Source organism: Cydia splendana, chromosome 4, assembly GCF_910591565.1.
Source record: "Cydia splendana chromosome 4, ilCydSple1.2, whole genome shotgun sequence".
Taxonomy (NCBI): domain Eukaryota; kingdom Metazoa; phylum Arthropoda; class Insecta; order Lepidoptera; family Tortricidae; genus Cydia; species Cydia splendana.
In genome coordinates, this window is record NC_085963.1 from 15,110,657 (window position 1) to 15,134,572 (window position 23,916).

General features: G+C 34.3%; 1 protein-coding gene across 1 annotated transcript; it reads right to left on the reverse strand.

The window, feature by feature from the left end:
- Nucleotides 1-1,927: 1,927 nt before the first annotated feature.
- LOC134789983 (monocarboxylate transporter 12-B-like) lies at nucleotides 1,928-10,012 on the reverse strand. Its single transcript, XM_063760722.1, has 7 exons — nucleotides 9,849-10,012; nucleotides 7,303-7,573; nucleotides 6,153-6,355; nucleotides 5,295-5,568; nucleotides 4,344-4,519; nucleotides 3,503-3,668; nucleotides 1,928-3,227 (listed from the first exon to the last, which is right to left on the reverse strand). Exons 1-7 carry the CDS (start codon nucleotides 9,966-9,968, stop codon nucleotides 2,875-2,877), a joined length of 1,563 nt encoding a protein of 520 aa, XP_063616792.1. The 5' UTR covers nucleotides 9,969-10,012; the 3' UTR covers nucleotides 1,928-2,874.
- Between the last annotated feature and the right edge of the window lie 13,904 nt (nucleotides 10,013-23,916).

A 23,916-nucleotide genomic window follows, 5' to 3' on the forward strand; every position in this document is an offset into this window, starting at 1 on the left:
AGTAAACTCTCACGACCAATAAGTTTTTGCTGTTATTTTGCAACATCAATTACATATACGAGAATGAGGCCCCTTAGTCTAACAGAATGTAGTTTCGTGTTCAATACCAGGGATACTAGACTAATAAACTATTTTAAATTCGTATATCCACTAATATTGCATTAAACGTAACTTAATTTAAATCTTGAATTTTCAAAGTAAATAACTTAAAGATAACATTATTAAACTAATTTTCAATAGAGCTCTCGCAACTCAAATTAAAACTTCAATATCTATTTTCTATTTTAGTTTCTTTTGAGAAATTACCAAATTGTTTTCTTGATTACAATTGATTACAAGAGAAACAAAATTAATATCAATTGATATTGTACACTTAAGGTTACAAAGTTTTAACTAATTAAATAACACGTATTTTATTCGTTAAGGGACAAGAAGAAAATACGAAAAAAATCCACTTAAGGTGCGCGTACTTTAAAACAATACCAAGAGCGGCGTTCAGATTCAAAAACCGAACCACTGACACTTGCAACATATCTGCTTTTTTAATGATATTTCTACTCAAAATCACAGGAATTTTATAATAGGAAAAAACTTGTCCCTAGATTTTGTCTCCACTCCATTGTCCGTTACCATTTTTCATAGACCTTGTATGACGGTAACGGAATGTACGGAACGAAAGTATGGAAATTTACAGCTCTCTACATACATTAAATATTCGGTCTCTGATCAGTCCATCTCATAAAGTGTCATTCTATGGAACTTGCTAACTATGTAAACAAACCACCATATTGAAATTGTCTCTGAATGATGAATTTACTAGTGACTTTTATTTACATAGTTAGCAAGTTCCATAGAATGACACTTTACGTACCTAGGTGATTTATGGCATAACCAAATTTTACAAACAAGGACGGGGCTCTGTCAAAATTTCTAAACTAAAAGCTGTATAAATAACAAGTATATGTAACTACATCTTGCAGATATTTACGTTACAAAAGCTTGTGTCAAGCCGACTGTGATATATAAGCGTGAAGCTAAGCATCCTCACATTTGTAACACCTCGTATTTTAGATACCAAAGCGCTGCTCGCACCCTTTACATCGCCTGGCACAACTATGCCACTTGTCACCAACGTTTATCTTAACATTAAGTCCATGTACGAGCAGTGGGGAGACACTCCTGTCTTCGGGCAAACTCGGCTCCGTTCGGCTCAGCATTGCTCCGAGCAATTATTAGGGGTGGCACCACTTGACGTCCTTTTGCGTGCACGACCACAGATAAGATAATCACTTGAATTTTGACAACCCTAAATAGCCGATTGGGACATAAAAAAGGAATAGCATGAAATGTCCCTGAATCGCTGTCAAATTTCTGTACGGTAGTACTATTATTTATTCTATGGTACAGTTGACGTTAAAGATATGTTTACACTTTTGCATCTTATGCCTTTGTAATAAGGCGAAAAATGTAAACATATCTTTGACGTCGACTGTACGAGTATGGACGTTTACAGTGCACCTAATCATCGATGCGTAATTAAATAAATCCTTAAGCCCCGCTTGAAATTGTAAAAAAAACACACTACAAATAATAATCGTTACTGTTAATTATTTTGTAGAAGGTAGAGAGGCAATAGAGAGTACTCTCTTCAGGCGGGTGTTAAGCCTGGGGACCGAAGTCCTTTGAGAGTGGGTCGGAAGTTATATATATATAGAAAATGACATTATAACTCCGTAAGCGCGATGTAGGTCTCACATACTAATTGCGTTCTAGACGTAGTATCTTCTTAGTTGTTTGTGCGTTCTAGCTCCCTAACGCCATCTGTTAGATTATTGCGGCACGACGTTGGCAGTGACAGTTACAGGAGACGCCACAATTTAAAATGATTAATGTATTCAGAAAATTACGGTTAAATGAAACTAATAGGTATAGAAAAAACAGACAGTCATGTATATTTTTTTACAAATACTCACTAATAAAACCTATATATTGGACTAGCTATATTAACATCACATACATTACCTAGATTAAATATTTACTTGCTAAAATATTTATTTATTAAGACTTGTATACAACTGGTATCACCACATAAAACAAATTAGGTTAGTTACTTACAAATAACACTGAACAGACTAATTTCACAGCCGGTTTCAATGAACCATCTTTGTATGAAATATAATTAGAAATAGTATTTCTTTTGACATTTATATTTTTTTATAATCTAGCGTCATAATGTGTTACCATGATTTTATTATAATAAAATATTAAAAATACTTCTTAACTATAAGAACTCAATTAGGAATTAAATAAATGCAACTTTTTTCGCACGTGTGGCGTATTTTTTACATAAAACACTCGGACACACTGAAATAAATAGTTAGTTAACTACCTACTACACTCAAAATAATAAATCTCATCATATAAAGCTGCCGCATAAGTAAGGAGCGCTGGTGGCCTAGCGGTAAGAGCGTGCGACTTTCAATCTGGAGGTCGCGGGTTCGAACCCCGGCTCGTACCAATGAGTTTTTCGGAACTTATGTACGAAATATCATTTGATAAATTACCAGTCGCTTTTCGGTGAAGGAAAACATCGTGAGGAAACCGGACTAATCCCAATAAGGCCTAGTTTACCCTCTGGGTTGGAAGGTCAGATGGCAGTCGCTTTCGTAAAAACTAGTGCCTACACCAATTCTTGGGATTAGTTGCCAAGCGGACCCCAGGCTCCCATGAGCCGTGGCAAAATGCCGGGACAACGCGAGGAAGATGATGAAGATGAAGCTGCCGCATAAGTACCTACTTTTCCTATCTAATAGCTAGGTACCTATCTCAATGCATTTTGTTCGGCAATTTTCAATAACTCAAATTACATTCTAGTTACGTCATTCTTATAAGTTCTTGTTCTTTTTTCTTCTTTTGTTTCTCACTTTTTCTCAATAACAGCATATCAGGTATCCAGGTAGCTAAAAGGACCACCAATAATAAGTTCTGTGCTGTTATACTGGCAACGAAGCTTCCGGTATAGTCTCTGATCCATCCAAGGAAATAGCCCGCAGGGGGTACGATTATGCCCATGGTCAACATGCCCAGGCCTACGGCGGCTGGCACTTGGTCCATTCTGACCTGTTCAGATATAGCAATGTTCCTTGCGACGATCACCATACTTCTTCCAAATCCGTAAATGGACGACATAGCCAGGAGAACCATCTGATTTGTTTGATATGCCAATACTGGAAACAGAAAGTCATTGTTTAAGCTACTGTTAATAATTATTATTAACCATGAAGATTTCAATACATTATTACGATTTTTTATTATTTCATTAATATAAATATTTATCGACAAGAACAGGCTCAGTAAGTCAGCCATTTAAATGTTTTTTTTTTTTCATTACGTAAAAATTTGTGAGCCAAGGGATCACTAAGGTGGTTCAACGGCTGTCAAATATTGATGTTTTAAGTGTTCATGAGTTTACCATAAATTATAAAACAAATAATAAACTTACTCTGCCTTACAACAATGAGCCATATACTGGTCATAATAAGCATCCATCTGGCCTTGATCCTGTACTTGTCCTGGAAAACGGGCAATATCAGCCTGCCTGCAATGTCAGCCAGGGCCACAGCTGACATGCAGTTAGCCGTCTGTTGTTTATCCATGTCAGCAACTTTCTGTAAAATAAAAACCACTAGTATATTAACTACTTATTTTATGAGGATTATTAAAACCCAGTTGCTGATAGTTTTTCGATACCTAACGATATATCGAAAAGTATTGATATATCTGTCCTAGATTATTAGATTGATATCCATTCAATATTTGAACTTATCATTGGCAAGTTTACTGCCTTGGCAGGAAATCCAGCTTCTGGTTCTAGCACCAATATTCTAATATTGGCTATTGGACTTCGTCTGGGTGCCAATGCTCAACACAGGCTCTCTCCGCTGCTGCTTCTAAGCAACTTTTATATATGTATACCTAGTCTTGGGCATCACGGTCTGTATTGCACAAATAATATGACACCTGTCCCGCCACGTCTGCCTCAATGACATCATCTATAGGGCCTTTGTTGTGTAGCGCCAACCGTGTTCAAACGGACTGGCTTTGTACGTAACAACTGCAAGAATCCTGATGAATCTTGTGCCCTTGAAGCTGGGACAACCTTGGAACAGCGCGGGGCGTTGAGAGCGGATGGGGTATAGCAAAGGCGGCAAAAATGTATTTTAAACAATACGCAGATAAAGTATTGTAAGCAAATAGACAAAGTATTGTAAGGACAACTAGGGTGTAAATTATAAAGGGAACAAGGAAAACAGGAAAAAATATCGGAAAATATTTTTTCTTACCTGTAAAAAGAACGGATACAGCATACTGAAATTTTGTATCGAAGTTACCGCCAGCGAGGTTCCGATAATTATATTTATAAAACGAGGGCTCGATAAGAGAGAAATGTCGAATAAATCATACAACTTCTTAACTAAACCTTGCTTGGGCTTCGATACTGCGACGGTATTGTTATTCCCTGGAAATTAAAGAAAAAATATGAACTACTTACCCCCTTATTCATAGCTAATAATCGTTTGTCTTTCTTTCCAATTCTTTCTAATCTTTCATTTTGACTTATGTATTTGTAAGAAAGGGATATAACATAATTTATCTAAATCAGGCCCGTAAAGTTTTATAAATAAGGGGGTTAATGTTTATCTGAACGACCCGCAGCGATGTATTATTTTTCAAGGAGCTTTGAGAGCAGAAGTAAATCCTCCTAAAAACATTTTTGTTGAAACAACAATATACTTATACCTATTATCTGTATTCCTGGTAAAAAGTATGTACTTATGTATGTTTACGATATGTTAAGCCTATCAAACCTATAAGCTATACTCTGTATCTTTAGGTATTTAAATAAAAGTAAAGGAATATTTTTTGGGTCGCTGCGCCAGAGGAGTAAGTAAGTAAACAAATAATTTGTATATTTTCAGGTAGTTATATACTTTAACCTACATTATTTGATCATGTAATGTTTTCATCTACCCTCAACTGGCTTAAGGAGCCATTTCAGGGTAGATTTTGTTTACTTTTATTTAACTACCTAAAGATACAGACTATAGTTTATTAGCATATATTTAATTTGTTTTTATGATTCATACGGTAGATTCGTGCTTGAACACCTTTCGCATAGCTCGGATTTTTCTACTCTTCAATAAACCTACTCATTTATTTAAGTTGTAACGGCTTGCTAAATGATGTATTTTAACTTGCTATAATACCATCGTCTACAATATTTTAAAACTTACCATTCAATCCGTTTTCTGTTGACTTGACGCCATTGGTAAATTCTTTATTACTACTGAACTTTTGATCCCCGTCAGTTTGCTTTTCCTTCCCTAGAGACGATTCAGTGGAGCGCCCCAGCCCGCTGTAAATTTCTTTTTTTGTGATAGAATCTTTCCTTAACACAATATCTTTATGTTGAGTTTGTAATAAATGCAACTTTTCATCTAAAATAACGTCTTCTTCTACTTTTTTCATGTGCCATTCTACAGGTTGTATTAGAAGTGTTCCGCCAATCTAAAATACAAACAAACACAAAAATATTTTATTTTCCGTGCTGGCTATTTACATATTATTCGACTTTCAATAATACTTAGCAATAAAATAAATAAATATAAGGGGACATCTTACACAGATCAACCTGGCCCATGAGCTAGGCTCAGGCTAAAGCTTGTAATATGGGTACTAGGCGACGATATACATATTTAACATAGAATATCGATTACATAGAAAACACCCCTGACTCAGGAACAAATATTTGTGTTCATCACACAAATAAATGCCCTTACCGGGATTCGAACCCAGGACCGGCTTCACAGACAGTGTCACTACCTACTTAACTAGACCAGACCGGTCGTCGAATTGAATTAAATACATATTAATGTACCCAGTGATACAAATAATGGATTGTTCTCATACTTACATATATCAACCTACCCCCTTATTCATAAACGTCTACTAAAGTTGACCAGCCGATAATAATCATTTGTCCCTTTCCGACGTATTGGTATGATGGAAAGGGACAAACGATTATTATCGGCTTGTTAACTTTAGTAGACGTTTATGAATAAGGGGGTTAAAGTATAAAATAATTTATTTACCCCATTCAAACTCAAACCGGACAGCAGCAAGCAAGCGCCTCTGAATCCGTAATTTTCTAGCAGGAATCGCACTAAATGGGGCATCACAGTCTGTCCCACACCTGTGCCCACGTTAGCCAGACCCACAGCGCGACTTTTCTTCAGTTTGAAGTAGCTGTTTATGGCTACGAACGACGCGTTCTGGACAAACCCTAAGCCCATACCTGGAACAAACTAACGACTGTTAATGTTGTTTTAGTTCACCAGTCTAGCCTCTTTAAGTAGGTATAGGTACCTTATTTGTAAAGTATACGTAAAAGTTAAGTCGGTTAATGTTTACGTAACGTGATATTGTCTCTTAAAAATGTTTCACGCAAATTAAATAGTATCGCTTGATAATTATCTTTAAACAAATTGATTACTAATCTACCCCACCTTGCATTTGGACAATTTATTTATGTAAACAAATGAATAGATCAGGATCTCTAGAAGAGGGTCGTATGCATAATTGTTAGACCGCAGTTCGACTTCTGATCCTTGTCATCATCATCATCAGAAGTCAAACTGCGGTCTAACAATTATGCATACGACACTCTTCTAGAGATCCCGATCTACAAGATTCAAACATGTTTTTCAATAAACTAATTACTTCCTACATTTTTTTCTGCGAGCGATATTAAATATTTGTATATTAAAGAAAAAAGAAAAGAAAGGCCTTAAGTTCAAGTCTTGCCCGAAGCGATGAATTTTTCCATTTTTCCTTTAATATAAATTTATGTAGGTGTTTTTATGCCTATTACTGCTACTAGCTAGGTATGTGAGAAGGAGAAGGAATTTCACTGACATATATATTTTTATTAGTATTGTCGTTTTAATTAAAGTACTATTCGTTATGTCCCTAATGACTAGTGGTATGTAGTTTAAATTACGATAAAATTCACAAATTCAATATAATATGTACAGATGTAGTGCATAATTATTTTCCTTCGTATTTTCACGGAAACGTACGAACGTGTTTTGCTATTTCAGTTAGTTTCGGTACAAAAAGTACTGAGGTTGACTGAAGTAGCTTAACAAATACGAACCTTTCCGAGAAAATACGAAGAAAAACAATTATGCACTACATCTGTATGTACATTTATAGTTATAGTAAAACAGGTATTTGCCTTACCCAACAAAACGCCGTAGGTCAGGATCAAATGATAAATATTAGTGGAATAACCACTTAGAAATATTCCCGAGGTGCATAAACATGCACCAGTAACTGATACCATTCTTGGAGACGTCAGTTTAAGCACCGCTCCGGCTATGGGGCCGCCGAAATTTGTCACAAACAACATAGTACTTAGGACGATAGCTGCTCCTGATGTTTTGTGACCCATGGCTTCTAAATGATCTCCATATAATAAACTAAATAATGACAGCATAGACTGATTAAATATCTGGAAAACAAATGCATTAATTTAATTACTGAACAGAAACAATAATAGACAGTTGGTAGATTTAAATATTAAATAATCTTACAACAGTACCTATTATTGAAATCTATTTCGATATTTGAACCTTTCTGTGTATAATTGTTGCATCTTTGATTTGTTATATACTAGCGGCCCGCCGTGGTTTCGCATGTGTTACACAAAACCTTAATATTTTATACACCTAAACCTTCCTCAAGAATCACTATCGATAGGTGAAAACCGCATGAGAATCCGTTCAGTAGTTTTTGAGTTTATCGCGAACATACACACATACATACAGATAGACGCGACTGCAGCTGCGGAAATAGGCATATCGCTGACAATTTCATTGATAAGTTAAGTGACGGCTTGAATGTTCTCAATAATCAGTTAACAGTACTAGAATTTATTTGTAAACAAGTGTAATTAAAAGATAATTATCGACGTTGCAGACTCGTTGATAAATATATTTTTCTATTTTCTTAAAATAATCCTAATCAGAACGATTCCACGCTGTGTTTAATAATATCTGATAGATATCGGTGTTTTTGAGATCACAAATCAACCACAATAACATACTCGTATTTTACGACATTGTGATTAAATATACCTATTTTTTTTTAACAAATAATATGGCCGGTTCAAACGGAAAGTATTGCATCGGCAATGTGCCTTACTAGGGAGGGTACCTAGGGTAATCAAAACCTATAGCTTACGGTGCCCTAACGGATAGATAAAAGGATAAATTACCTATAAACAAAAGATTTATTGTTTTTAGAAAATTAGATAAAAGCCTACTTCCTTTTTTTTTACCTACATCTCAAATGTTTTACTTACATCATGTAAATAGCTAGAGTCTGGATGTTATAGATCGGTTCAAATAGATACTGTTGTAATTTATATAACCCCGATATCAGGCTCCGATAAAAAGATACTATAATCGCTATTAGTTTATTAGTTTCAACTAGCGTAAACACAGCGGCCTTCGGGGTGGTCGACTCTATCAATAGCAAGATAAATTGTAAAAAATATCCTGTTTGCTTTGTAGTTGCTTCAGCGAGGTGATGAAAACAAATGAATCTCGTCATTACAAGTCGGTATATCACGGTCGATAACAAGACAATAATGTCCTTAAGGTTATCAGGTAAGAATGGGGACATGCCAAGTGGATTACAAATAATTTATTAATCCTTCGAGTATTTTCCCTTTGGATTTAGTTAGATCCTTGTAGTAAATATAATCATAAATAATTGATTACTGCTGTATTTTTTTTACTGCAATATTTCCACAGTTAAAATTGTGTACCTGTATCAATTTACCTTATTTTACGCGTGTTAGATTCATTCAACATTAGTTAGTGAAATTTACATTGAAATTAGAATTTATTTTTTATAGTAGTGAAATAATACCGACCTACTTAAAATTATTTATTCACTTTATTTGTTTACTTGATAAAACCATTTTATATGTGTAGATACAATAATTTATTAAATCATGTTACGTTTTCAATCAGTATGTAGATAATTTCTATAAAAATCAGAAACTATTATGTAATGTAATAAATCGTAAAATTGTTATGTTAACAACGCATGATGCAAAATTGCAAAATTGTTTGTAAACATCATAATATTGCGACAGCTGCAGTCGATACATATTTGAATCGAACACATTTATTTGTGATAAAATTAGCAAACAATAATTAGAATAATCGATGTAATTGTTATAAAGTAGTTTAAGTGGTGTAAGAAATGTGCTAAATTTAATCAGTCATGTGGCCTAAATAATAAAGAGGAGTTAAGGGCACAAACGTTGGTCAAATACAACAATTTAATTCTAATTTTGTAACTCTATATTAACATACATGGTGTAATAAAAATAGTCCGTTTAAGGACATATTCGGTATCGTGTTTTAATTAGGAAACGAAGACGTGAAGCTAGGAGGAGCGCGTTACGTTAACCGTGACTGAAAAGTTGGTACACTTTCATTTGTTTTGTATTGTTATCTTAGAAAAGAAACTAATTTGTACTGAGTATAGTCTAATCAAAAATAGTTTTCAATAAAATTCGTTTTTTAACAATTACTAGAAACTAGTATTCACCGAGGACAAAAAACTAGTTTCAACTAGTAGAAACGCGTTTTCACCAAGGCCGTTCGGAAAGCTAGCTTTAATTAGGGAGTTTGCCCTAGTGAAAGCGTTTTTACTAAGAGCGGGAAGTTGAGGTAACATATATTATTAATATGAATCAAATGATCACTTACATTACACACAGCGACTCCCAGTAACACCATCCAACCCCAACCTCCATCCGGTGGTATTAACGTCACCCTTTTCTCAACACGCTGAGATGGCACTAGTGAGTTTTTTTCCATAATAGTCATCTCTATTATCTTCAACACATTAGTTTAGTTAAATTAAATGACAGTATTCTGCAACAAAAATTTTCAAGGCATTATTAAATTTAGTATCTTTTGTATGAGAAGTTTTCGCTGCTTTTGAAATTTTATTTTATTTGCTTTTAGTTTACTACCTATTTTAAAAATATTTTTCGGTCAAAGTGATATCTTTTATTTGTAAGTAATGTCAGTGCCCTAAAAACTACGATTACGTAAGTAACTACCTACTTGTCTATACAGCTTGCATGGCGACGGTGTATTTAAGTTGGGGCGTTTACAGTACTACAATTTTCGGCACTTTATTATTTATATAAATTGAAATTTATTTTGCCCATGTTTTCGTTAGTGGCTAAGTCTGTGTGTAGTGAAATGTTAAGTACGGAGCTAATTTGATTTATTTTAATTGGTAACTTGGTCTGGGCTGAAAAACAGCGCTGCAGTGTCACTCATGCTGAGTTGATGCTGGCAGCATTATGCTGACGCCCAAACCATTTGTCACAGCAAATGTTTAACTAGTTATTAAGTTACAGTAGTCTGGTTAAGATTATAGAATATAGGGATAATGTTTATAGGTTAAGTAACTTGTTTTTAAATATTGTGTTTTCTGTATTCGCTCTTGTGGCTATAAATTGATTTTCTTTCTTCTTCTTTCTTTCAATTTTCATAAAAGTAATGCGTATATATTTACAAATCCTAGTTACAAGTGTCATCAACGACAGTAACGTTATAACATGAAAATATATTCAATATGCAAAAGAGATAAATATTTTTTATGGAAATAAAAACATATAACTTTTCTATTTTGCTTAATATCTGTGAAATAATAGTAGTGCATATATTCCTAGAACAAGCATGTTGTTATGAACGTATTTTATGTTTTTTTTTTATACAATAATAACGATAAGCCTATTTTTTCCTTTATTGTGGTGTATTTAAGTAGTCAAGTTATTTCATGCCAATCTAACCGTAAGTACTAAGTACAATGGTTAAATATTTATATTATGACGTCATTTATTACGTGGGTGTGTCCTGATAAGTGTGGAAATGTAATGAGTTTGAGATCAAAAGTCAGTCGGTTTAAATGGAAACAGTCTTGTTATCTCACATAATAATACTATGAAGCGTTGAACTTGTAATTTGTAATAACAATGAGTTTCGGAGATGACCTAAAAATTAGCTGGTATAAAATACCTACAATTATATTTAAATATATTAACTATATTATACTTGATATGGAAATGAAATGTTTTCTAAACATTTTAATGTTCACATTATTGTGGAAATTTGATTATTTTAATACGTGTTCTCTGTCTCTATGAAGCAGAAAGTAATAATATTAAATAATAGGTTTTAAAGTTTTTGAAGACGACGGTTTACTTTTTCTTTAGTTTATGACATTAATTTATAAATAATTATTCACGTCACCAAAGTACAAGTAGGTACATAACCTTATTATTGCGTTACTATCATAGTTATCGATCATAGTCTTGCTATTATGTATTGCTACATTGTAAAATTTACTTGTTTTTTATTCAATCTTTATCTTTATATCAAACAGCAGAGCCAGCACTACTGAACTTTGACATTAAGTACTTATAAGCTCACAAGCCAACACGAGTATCGTTATTTTCCGATTAAATGTCATCATTTACCTTATTATGACGAATATTATGTTTATTCTATGTACATTATTGATGTAGAATAATTCAAGGCGTAGGTATGTAAACATTTTATATGTTGCTAATCTAATTTTCGTAATCATTCTTATACTTAAATGAAAAAGTAAGGGACCCTGAAAGTTATTAGTACCTAAGTTAGAATTTTACATTCATTATGGTAAATACTAATTATGGTGATAGGATAAGTATCCGAAATATTTTGTTATAAGATTTTAGCAAGTAATTTGGATAAGTGGCTCACTAATATAATTATTATACCTATCACAAGTTCGAGGGCGGTTTGTTTACAAAGAATTAGCCAAATTCCATAGGCATAAGCATGGGGTGTCGGTTTTCTGTAGGTACTTAAGTATTACAAAGATTTTTTTATTCAGTTAACTTCATTTGAACACAAGTACGTCATTTTTTGACATTTCGACTTTGATTATGATCAGACATCGTAAATTTTATAGCATTTTTGAACCGAAAATGCTATAAAATGTATGACGTCAGATTATGACATTGGTCATTCACACTGATTTTTCGCACATTAAAATAAAACTATTTGACTAGCCACCTCATCCTCTATTGTTTGGTTGATACATACAATAGCGACTGATATTAAGTGCGTGTAATAATGTTGTTTGTAAGTATTTATTTATAAAACTAACGGCCTATCTATGCATTTATGATTCTAAAAACGTATCCAACTAAACATATGCGGAAGTAAGCGGTTTACACGTAAAAAAACTATAGTAAGGTATATTATTTTGAGAATTCTTGTAAAATTATAATTATGATAATGATTCATCGGTACATGATTGAGTTTTGTTTTATAAAATTATAATTATTAATAATTAAGTTTTAAATTGTTTTGCTCTTTTTCCATTTTTGTTAAGCGCGATTTATCATAATCTTTATCACGCCGTTCGATAACAGTAACAGTAAAACCGCTTATAAATTTATTTTGACAGATAAAGCAACATTGCGCACTTGCCATGACCGTTACACACGGAATAACAAAAAACAGGCTAAGTGCGAGTCGGGCTACGCAGAATGGAGGCTTTTGTACCTTCATACGACACAAAAAGGCATACAAGCAAAAGTGCGTAACGTGCATATACGTCGTTTTTTGAATTTCGGAGCGATTATTTCCAAATGAAATAGATCAAAAACGCTCTTAACAACAATATCAACCATAATGTAACTTTTACACTAGGCATTTACTTGTATGGAGTCAGGTTTATAGGGTTCCGTTTTTGCCATTTTGGCTAAGGAACCCTAAAAACCTGACACTATTATAAACTATATTTCAGCTTTGTATTGTACCTACTAGGAAAATTACCTTACTACCTAATGCCAATGTCACGATAATTGCCATCCGTTTTAACATTGAGTCAGGTTTGAAAGCCATAGTTAATTATAATCTCGTCAAAAACGATAATCTTTGAGCAATATGGCTTCATGAGCTTGGAGCAACGAGGTGCGCAATAATTTCGTTTGTTATTGTAATCGTTTTTGTTTCTTTGATTGGCAAAAGAAGGGAAGGTAATATTTTGAAGTACTTATATGGTATGCCTATTTAATTATTAATTTAGCATACGTATTGCAGCCAATATAGCTTTAATTTAAAATTTAAGTAAATATGAAATTCAAGGTCACTGGAGTTTTTAAGGTTATTTTCCATAGTAAATATTCACTAATTTGATAACTGTAACACAACGTTGTGATATTATTTAATTAGTTCTGTTTATCGATAACAACCGGCACCGGTCAGTCACAGTCACAGCATATCTATTTGGACTTTACTTATTCGTCATCATTCATTGAACTTCTGTAAATTCCATTGTGTATGGGATATTATTTAATAACATGTGATAGTAAAAACGATACTGACTACAATCACTCTTTTTTCTCTGAGTACTTGTAGGTATTTAGTAAGGTCTCAAGTATTAGGTCATTTTTCCAATGGTGACAGTTTGCTTGGTTATCATATCGCAAATATTTGGTACATTTTAACTACGAGTATAATCAATTTGAACCTAATTTTAATTCTGGCCGTTATAGACTCCTTTCTATCTACCTTATAGGGAACCTATCTACCTTATACTTAGGTAACCTATATACCTTAACTTGGGTATTAAAGGATGCTGTAGGGTATTAAATCTATCTCACAAAAAGAACGTTAAGATAACGAATCTAAAACGCATTTCCGGGTATTTAGAACGCATACACAAACACCAGCATACAAACACGCATATCATTTTCATCTTAGTGGTAAAAAAAACGTTATCAAAGTATAGACCAAAAAGATAATAAAAGATAATATAAATAAAAAAATAAAAATGCAAAATAAAATAATAAACATACTTACTAACCTTTCGCCACTGACTATATACAGAATAAGTGTTAAAACAATGATTCGTTTAACACAATTAACAAAACTAGGAGTCACTATCAGGTGCTAGCTACGCTTTCGCGCCAGCACATCTCATGCTAATTGTCAACTCACGGACGACCACCGCGTTCGACTACGCGCTCATCAATGGATATCGGCACAAAGTGATGTTACGACACCGTTACAATTCCATGACAACAATGTGACGTGCGATGTTTTAGTTTTACGGAAACAATTAGAGCTTATTTTTCAATGTTAGGCTTGAAATCAGAAAAAGCAGGTATGTCTTCCACTAGAGGCCCGAGTATCTGATGAAGGTTTAGGAATAACTAGTAGGAATACCTATTTGATGACGGCGGCTGACTAAGAATTGTGGCGGTAAATTTGATAAGACCTAGCAGTTAATCAGCAAGCTATGCAAGTTGCAATAAGGAAAATTGATTTCTTATCATTATTGAAATCATAATTTTGTACAAGTTTATACAGGGTGGTTTTGTTATGTCTGACCATACCTACTCTGAGGGGTGAATATGATGTGGGTCATACTTACCAACTTTTACTATGGGGCCAACCCTAAAGTCGCGAAAAATCAGCTGTTCCATAGAAAACATTGACACGTGATTCACCGAAATGTATGAAACGGCAGATTTTTTTTCGCATTTTCGGGGTTGGCCCCATAGTAAAAGTTAAGTATGACTCACATTTATGTGAGTACTTAAAAAAACAAATAATAAATATGTCATAAAATAATTTTATTTGTTCCCTAGTCCGACCTTCGAGTAAATCGGTATTTTTTTAGGGTTCCGTACCCAAAGGGTAAAACGGGACCCTATTACTAAGACTCCGCTGTCCGTCCGTCCGTCCGTCTGTCCGTCCGTCCGTCCGTCCGTCCGTCTGTCACCAGGCTGTATCTCACGAACCGTGATAGCATACATTTGAAATTTTCACAGATGATGTTTCTGTTGCCGCTATAACAACAAATACTAAAAAAACTGAATAAAATAAAGATTTAAGTGGGGCTCCCATACAACAAACCTGATTTTTGACCGACGTTAAGCAACGTCGGGCGGGGTCAGTACTTGGATGGGTGACCGTTTTTTTTTTGCCGTTTTTTGCATTATGGTACGGAACCCTTCGTGCGCGAGTCCGACTCGCACTTGCCCGGTTTTTTTTAATAAAGATATTCTAGGAGTAAATATTGTATAAGTGTGTATAAGTGTAATCTGATGCTCAATAGCAATTAGTAACTATATAGCATCTCGCTCCTGCAGAGTCGATTACGTTCGATAAGGAACTAGAGCGTCATTAGGTAGGTATAGGAGAGTAGTTAACTGTTTACTTACTCACCGCTAATAATCATTAGTACGGTTACCATCAGTTTGTCACTGACATAAACGCCGTCGAGAACGTAATTTACTTTCTATACATCCCGTTTGCACTAATATGCGAGTGCGAGCGAGATGTATAGAAAGTAAATTACGTTCTCGACGGCGTTTATGTCAGTGACAAACTGATGGTAACCGTATAGTTATCGGTGAAGGTGTGAATGCGTAAATACGCCGCGTTAAGCGCACAGTCTAGATTAAAGCGTGTGAAAGGTTACTCGTTATTTTTCTCTCAAACTTTCAAAAACAATAGTATACACTGATGTTTTGACAGGTAGATACTTACTGCAAAAATAACACGATGTGCTCTAATTAAACAACAGTTTGTAATCTATATGTTAAACACAACTTTTAGTTTATTTTTAATTACAGCTTAACCTTTGTACAAGTAATACAAGTAATATAATACAAGTTTTACGATTTTCTTCACTCATGTGGTGACCGAGAAAGCTTGGGGCGGTACCGATGTAACTGTAAGTATCGCGATTCGAGTAATGATTAATATAATTATACGTATATTCCTGTTTTGTTCACAAATTGTATTATTTATAAAAAGTAAGTACGAAGTCACGAGCAACAGCTATATTTACCTACTATTCAATAGGTACATACAAACACTAATCACCATGAAGGTCACACAGGTACGACTGATGACTGTTATGCAATTAATGCAATGTTATCACGATAATCGATCATTTTGGCACGTTTAAGCTTTATACGAAAAATTGGGTGCATTAACTATTGAAAAAAAAAGTAATAGGTTTACATTACTTTTTTTTTCAATAGTTAATGTTTGTATGTACCTATTGAATAGTAGGTAAATATAGCTGTTGCTCATGACTTCGTACGCGTAGATTTGGATGTTGGTTGTAACTTGTTATATATTCTACATGAGTATAATGTAGAACATTGTGCAGCAAAAGATAGCAGGGTTCATAATTTGTCATTAATTTTACAACGCATAACATTTGTCTGTCAATTTTTCTTGTAAGTTGCAGTAGCGATGTAAATTTCCTTTATTTATTGAGTGACAGATTAATTGTACTCCGAAAGAAATAGAGCAATTCTAGCATCGTTATTTATAAAGAAAATCGGTAAGTACTCGCAATGCTCATTTTTCGTGCAGCTGCAGATGACGCGGCTGCTGTGCACTTGTGCAGTCACCATCTGAATGTCACCTTTAAACGCCGGTAAATTTTCTTAAGTGCAATACATACTTTTTTATTCGGGTATAAAAGCTGTTGCTAAAAATATTTTTTTTCGGATACGCCATGAAATCACGGTTCTCGGGGACGTGTAAGATTAAGACAGACAGCGTCATGACACTCGGCTTCCTGCTACACGACGGTACATCTGGCTTCTGTCGTCTTCAATAGCGAGGGGAATGTGGATTGTATGGTTTTGCTATTTGCAAATTAGGAGGAACTCTTTTAAATTTTTTGAATTCCTTTTATTGCGTTGAAAAAAGTATGGAAAGACTTTTTGTAACGCTTACAGAATATACTAGCAAAGTAATGATATGAAAACACCTATTAACACCAAAGAGTGTTACAGTTATACAAAAGCAACTCGGCCACAGCTTGCTGTACTCATATCTGTGACTCGTATCATTATCTAAAAATAATCATCTCTGTAAAATGTCATAAAAACAAAGCGATTAAAACAAATTAACTTTTTATTAATTAAATTCAATTTGATAGCTGTTTTATGTGCTGTTATTTCATTTTACCTTTATATAATACATAGGTAGGGCAAACCTTGGCTATTCGGTGATACGTAGTTATCCGGTGATAGTCAGTTTTAATGTCTTTTAGCCGCTAAGGCTCGGCCGCCAACCTCAGTTTCCTACAACCACGTAGGTGGTGTGCTGACGTGCCCAAAATGCGCTCGAGTATTTAGCAAGAAGATAGGGTACGTGAGCCACCTAAGAGCGCATCAGAGAGTGGATCAGCTACACTCTAATAACACGAGCTAAAAATTGCCTAGTCCAGAGCACACAGTCGCTGGGGCCAAAATCGGTCAGGAGAGCATCATCACCTGGTAATTATATTACTTGAAACCATATTACACCACGTTAGTCACATCCATGGTATCTCTTAAATATTGTTTTAAGCAATAAAATTACCGGGCAACTCGGCTGAAAGACAATAAAACTGACTATCACCGAATAACTACGTATCACCGAATAGCCAAGTTTTGTACTATATATCAGACATATCCCGTAGACTTTTCTATGTCTTTTAGCTCTTTGTTAATTGTTTAGTAAGATCAAATCTCTTTGCGTTAGTGCTGGCCTAAAAAGATCTTTAGCGAATTTATTTAGGTACCTTACTGCCTTGAAGTTAAAACTCTACCTTAACACGTATTTTTTATTAATAGAAAAAATGCATGCACGCAATTGTCACACATCACACGAGTGCAATTCAAATAGGTATGTAAAAAAATTAAGTAATTAACACTAAGTTGTAAGTGATAATTCTATAATCTGGGTTGTTTTCCTTCGCTACTGAGCGCCGCTTTGCGCCTGCTTCAGCAGAAACGATTTACATGTGACCTCAAAATGCGTAACAACAGTGCGTTAGCAGAGTTTACAATAAAATGGTTAGCATGAGACAAATATTTACACGGTAGCTCTTCTAACATTCTCTGTTCATTTATCGGTGCTTGTACAGATAAGATTAAGGATAAGTATTTAAATAGGAGTGAAGTTCATGCACACAAATCGTGGATTATACGTGATTTCAAAGTCATTTCAGTGACAGGTGTATTTGTAAATTATGACGCACAATCATTACATTTTTTTATTTACAGCATAAATAAATGATATAATTTTATACAGTTAGGAGCATTTTCATGAAATCGAGTTAAGCCTGTAAAATATAGTCTTGTTTAAATATTGAAATTACTTACATATAAAATTGCATTTATATATAAAATAAATAAATAAAATAAATAAATATTACAGGACATTTTTACACAAATTGACTAAGCCCCACGGTAAGCTCAAGAAAGCTTGTGTTGTGAGTACTCAGACAACGATAAATATAATATATAAATACTTAAATACATAGAAAACAACCATGACTCAGGAACAAATATCTGTATCATCATACAAATAAATGCCCTTACCAGGATTCGAACCCGGGACCATCGGCTTCATAGGCAGGGTCACTACCCACTAGGCCAGACCGGTCGTCAAATATGTATAAGTATAATTTCTTGTATAATTTTTAGCTATGCTAACTAAATGAGTCTGTAATCAATCAATCATATTTTCATAGAAAGAGCAATAAAAAAGTATTTACTAAAATTATTATTTAAAATTTCCTCCATCTATAGCAAAGATAAACCAGCCAAGAAGCTGTTAGTGGTTGAACGAGGCGCGGGCAAGGCTGCTATTCACAACGACAACACGGCGCATCGCCGCAAACAAACCGGCATAACTTTGACTTCACGACTAACATAGTTGTAACATATCTAGGGATCGTCTAATAGTAGGGACTATCTAACCATCTACGAAATGTTTTGTGAACAAGGCAAGACTCGCTACTAAGAAAGGGATGTGCCCCGTGACAAGACTCAAATTAACGAGGGCCTGCTCGCCTAGAAATTTACATGGGTATGCATGTTGCGCTCTTAGATACGAGTACTACTACAGTACTGGCAACCGGATTTAGTGTCTCGAATAGTTTCGGAACTCCCAGCTCCTGCTCTTCTCTGAATAAGGAATTGTAATTAAAGAAGACTCAAATGAACTGCAACTTTAAGTAAAGGACGTATAGTTGAGGCATCTCTCATCTTGAGAAGGAGTTTATTTGCATGTTTCACTATCGCAAAAAGAATAGATAGTATAGAGGGGTCCTGTCATTGTAAATTTTGTAGTCACTGTAAATTTACTGCCATCTATCGACACACGACTAAAACTCAAAATGAAAACGTATAAAGTTATCAAAAAATGTATATATATGGATAAATAATTATATATTTTTTATATCATTTTGATCCATGTTCATTCACTGATATCTATGTGTTAAAATTGTTAAATATGAAACGGTGTCGTCACGCCATCTAGCCGAGGATAGGCTAAAGTTGTGTGCGCCACCTATTCGAGAATGACTTTTACTTGAATTCCGAGGCACGTTTTTTCCTTAGACTTTATTCGTCTTATACGAAGTTACATATGTCTTTGATTATCGTCAATCGTTTCGATTATACATATCTATCGTCAATCATATCACACGTTCTTTACACAGTTACATAAGAATTATTTTGATTATCTTATAAACATTTTCGTTTCGACATACATTTCTGGTACCTACTACTAAACAAGTAGATAATAATAATAATTGCATCACAAAAAAAACAATCATTTCGTAAGAACATGTTTGTACAATTGAAAAGAAAGAATAAAAAACAACCCATAAATGGATATAGAAAAATTTACCTGATTAATAGCAATTTCGCAAGATGAAGTAATATCAGGTGTCCACTCTACGTAGTCAATTGGTAAAACCATTAGATAACTCGCGAAAATGTCAATTCCTGTATACTGTATTCAGTCAACGAATTGTCTCTGTTACTAAGTACTTAATTTGAAGTAACACAGCGTAAATAAATAAAAGAATCTGTAAATTATTGGACAACAAAGCCTTAATCAATTTCTACAAATGAAACGATTAAAACCGTTATGAAACAGCTTTAATTTAACCGTGGCGGGTATCTTTTTACGATTGTTGTTGGTCTAAGTTACCGAACGATGGCAAACGGCGATACAAGCTGGGCACCGGGTTTCGATGGTGGGGAAGGGGGGGAAGAAAACGATAAAATAAGTTACATTTATCTCTCACTAACAAGCTCAGTTGTGGAAGTTCTACCGATTCGGTAGGAAATCATAAACCAAACGAAAATTGGCAAACTTAAAACCAAGTTTATTTGTTAATTTTGGCCATTTCCTTAGTGGATGAAATATGGTTAAATATCGTTGAAACTTTTGCGGGCGAAATCGAATTTATATTGGCCTAACGCACTAAATGATCACGTACCTCTACATATGTAATTTTAAATGTATCTACAAGCAGTGAAATTTATATCAGTTATCTGGACTTAAAATATTAATTACCAAGTCTGCCGTGTCACGCACAACTCATGTAACTTTAAAACATGAGATTGGAGATAATTACGTTTAAAGTTTTAATGATTCAAATGCTGTTATCGTGGACTATTCATCGTAATTAACTTTTATTTTATAATGTAGATGTATGTGTTTGTGTAATGTAGATATACCTATGTATGAGTTTTTTTTTTAAATGAGTAGTGCTTTTAAATCTACTAATTACTATTTACCTCATTATTTATTACTACGAACATCAAAGGGTAATGGATGACTTATAAAAAAGCTTACTGGAAATATTTAAAATTAGAAGATATTAACGGGTATTTAAAAACCCCATGATTCGGAACCGGTGCAGGTTTAGTCTGGAGCACGCAGCAGCTGCACCGTCGTCGATTAGAGCGGCACAAGACGCGGTCGTGCGTTACCGTAACACATAGCCCCGCAGAGCGCTTAGCACGGAATTCGATTCAACTAATGCTATCTAATCCTAACCGGCTAGAGATGTGCTCGATACTGTTAGACTAACAGCCAAATACGAATCAACATTTCAACCTCAACCTGTATTTATCATGCGCTAAAATACAGGTACTGTCAGAATCAAATATAGCGGATTAGACTATTACGCTTCAAAAGTATTAACCATTCTCTAATACCTTAACACAAAGAGAAAGAGTAGTCTATCATATTTTTACAGATACGTTTGTGTAATTTATTTAATAATTTCTTCAAACCGGCTCTAGCTATTTCAAAGAAATTTACAATATGGGAGCATATGAAAACGATAAATCGACCGAACTAGAATTCATAAAAAAAAATTGTTAGCCCGGGTTATGCGGTAGCCCGGTGGGTATTCATTATTGTAAAGTAATGATGCGATTAAGTTTTCTCAGGCTATTTAAGACTACAAGGAGCGTGTGTGGACTGTAGGGGACAACACTCGAGCCCGCTGCTTATTTACTGTGGTGTCAATATCACATTGAAATCTTCGATTAGCATACTCTCACAGGTCAAAGTTTCAGTGCGTCTGGTCCCTATCTAAATAGGTATATACTTATGTCCAACAACGTCAAAAATAGTAGAAAAACTTACTCCAATCACTTAAGCCGCAACGTTTGCCAAATGGTCAGCCCATCTCTACAGACGGCACACAAATGGCAGTGGGTGAATTCCGAAAGGCCATGTGCAATTTGCAGTTGGTGATTGATGATAATCCCCCAGCATTTGCACTAGGGAAACAATAGCCTGCGACGCCTGTCTCTTGTAAAAATGGAGTTCCCGCTGTGTATCAATTTGTATCTTTCGCTTAGTTTCCTCGCTTCTTTGTTTGTTTAATATTTTGCGCGGCAATAGGCTGTTATTAAAATATGTATTTATTTAACACTTTAAACTCTCGCGTTTTGTACACATATTTAATACCCACACATATATACACACCACACACATATTTTAGACCCGTTTGTGTAATTAAATATGTATTTATTTAACAGGCTGTCAGTTTTACTTTTTACCTCATATTATAGTTGATGATTTCGTTTCCATTATTGTTTCAATATTGAAATTTAAAACCAATAAAAGGTCTATCATCAACATACATACATACCTAATATTTACATTTTATAAAAAAAAACACCTAAAGGCTGAAACCATCAAAACCCGTGGTTATAATAAATATGTATATCATGTCCTCATCAGTATTTGGTTTACAATAAAAGTAAAGGTAAAGGTAGATTTCAGCAATTTCTAGCCATTTCAACAAACGATTGAAGCGATCGGAACATCTAACTAGACATTAGAACGTTCAAAGCACGATCCAGAATTAGCGAAACATATTTTATTGTAAATAAACCCCTGTCAGTTCCGCTGTGTGGCGCGGCGGTGCGGAATGGAGAGCGGAAGGTACGCGGAAGGCGGATGGTGCAAGATAAAGAGAACATTTCCTGCTGCACGTCTTTCGAGATTTAGCAACATTCCAAAATGCCAAGGCCTTTAATGTCCTACAAAAAATAAGTACAGTTTCTTGGACGTGAGCTGGAGATGGAATTACGTATTACTGAAATATTAAGCGCTTTATGCTATGCATGCTAAATACTGTTTGAAAGCTTAAACATACCAAAGAGGGCCATATTCTATAGTAACTCTTAACTTTCATTAAAATATTTGCTACATATACATATATATTTAATTCATAATATCATATCATAAACATAGAAATTTTAATTAGTCGTTTCGTTAATTTTCTTTCAATTTAGGTACTTTTATGTACCTAAATATTCTGTCGTCGTTATTTGAATAATCTATACCTAAGTGTCTAATCAATAAAGCTTATGTATGTATTTACCACTAATGAACATACGTGTGTCTTTATAAAACAAAATTTTGTTTACAAAACCACTTCGCAAATTCAATTTAATAGAATGCCACGTAATGCAAAATTAATTGGGAAGCCTCAAACGTGTTCAGAAATACGTGTTCAATAATGGAAATATATTTCAGCAAATAATAATCCATCAAAACTCCTCTCTAATAAATATCATATGTTCATTTGATATCATATGTACATACGTTGATTAAAGCAGATCCTGCAATTATTGAAGTTGGTATACTTAAATGATTATTGATCAAACATAGATCCTGTTTAAAAACTATTCCAGTAGTCTACTCTAGGAGACCCTTCTTTATGAATGTTATTTTTAGGTAAGGTAAGGTGTCTTAGTGGTGAGTGAGGAAAGCTCACATTACTTGGTCACCACAATTTCCTCATATTTCACTCGATATTTTTAAATTTTGCATGTATTTCTCTGTATGTTTTTAGCTAGATTACTCGTTATTAAAATTACATTAAAGTCTAGCCCATTGTGGTATACATTTTCGATAACACCCACTTTAGCTAGTGTAGGACTTGGCTTACCACTATAATGCATTGCTAATCATAGTAATCATTTAGATATTATTCTTATTTGATGTATCTATATATGTTAGAATGCAAGAGTGTTGCAGAGAAGTACTGCTTAAGGAATTAATTACTTTCAAGTTTCCGGTTTCTTCATCTATGTAGTGTTTAAAGATAAGTATGCTATTCCTTTGAGCAATAATCAGACGACCGTCTGATTCTGAGAAACTAACTTCAGTTAAAGAACAAAAACGTAGCGTTGCCGAATGCACAATGCTGGCTTCCCCCAACTTAGCTCAAGTTTCATTCGCGTTGCAGTTGAGTTGCATCTATAAAGTAGAATTCAACATCCAGGTGTACCGACTTTTTCAAAAGCAAACTTTGCAGACTGAAATATTTAGTCTACGCGTTATATGCAAATGTGCATTTGTATCACCTTTTTAAAGAAAAATAAAACTCTTGATAAACACACAAAAAATTCTGTACCGA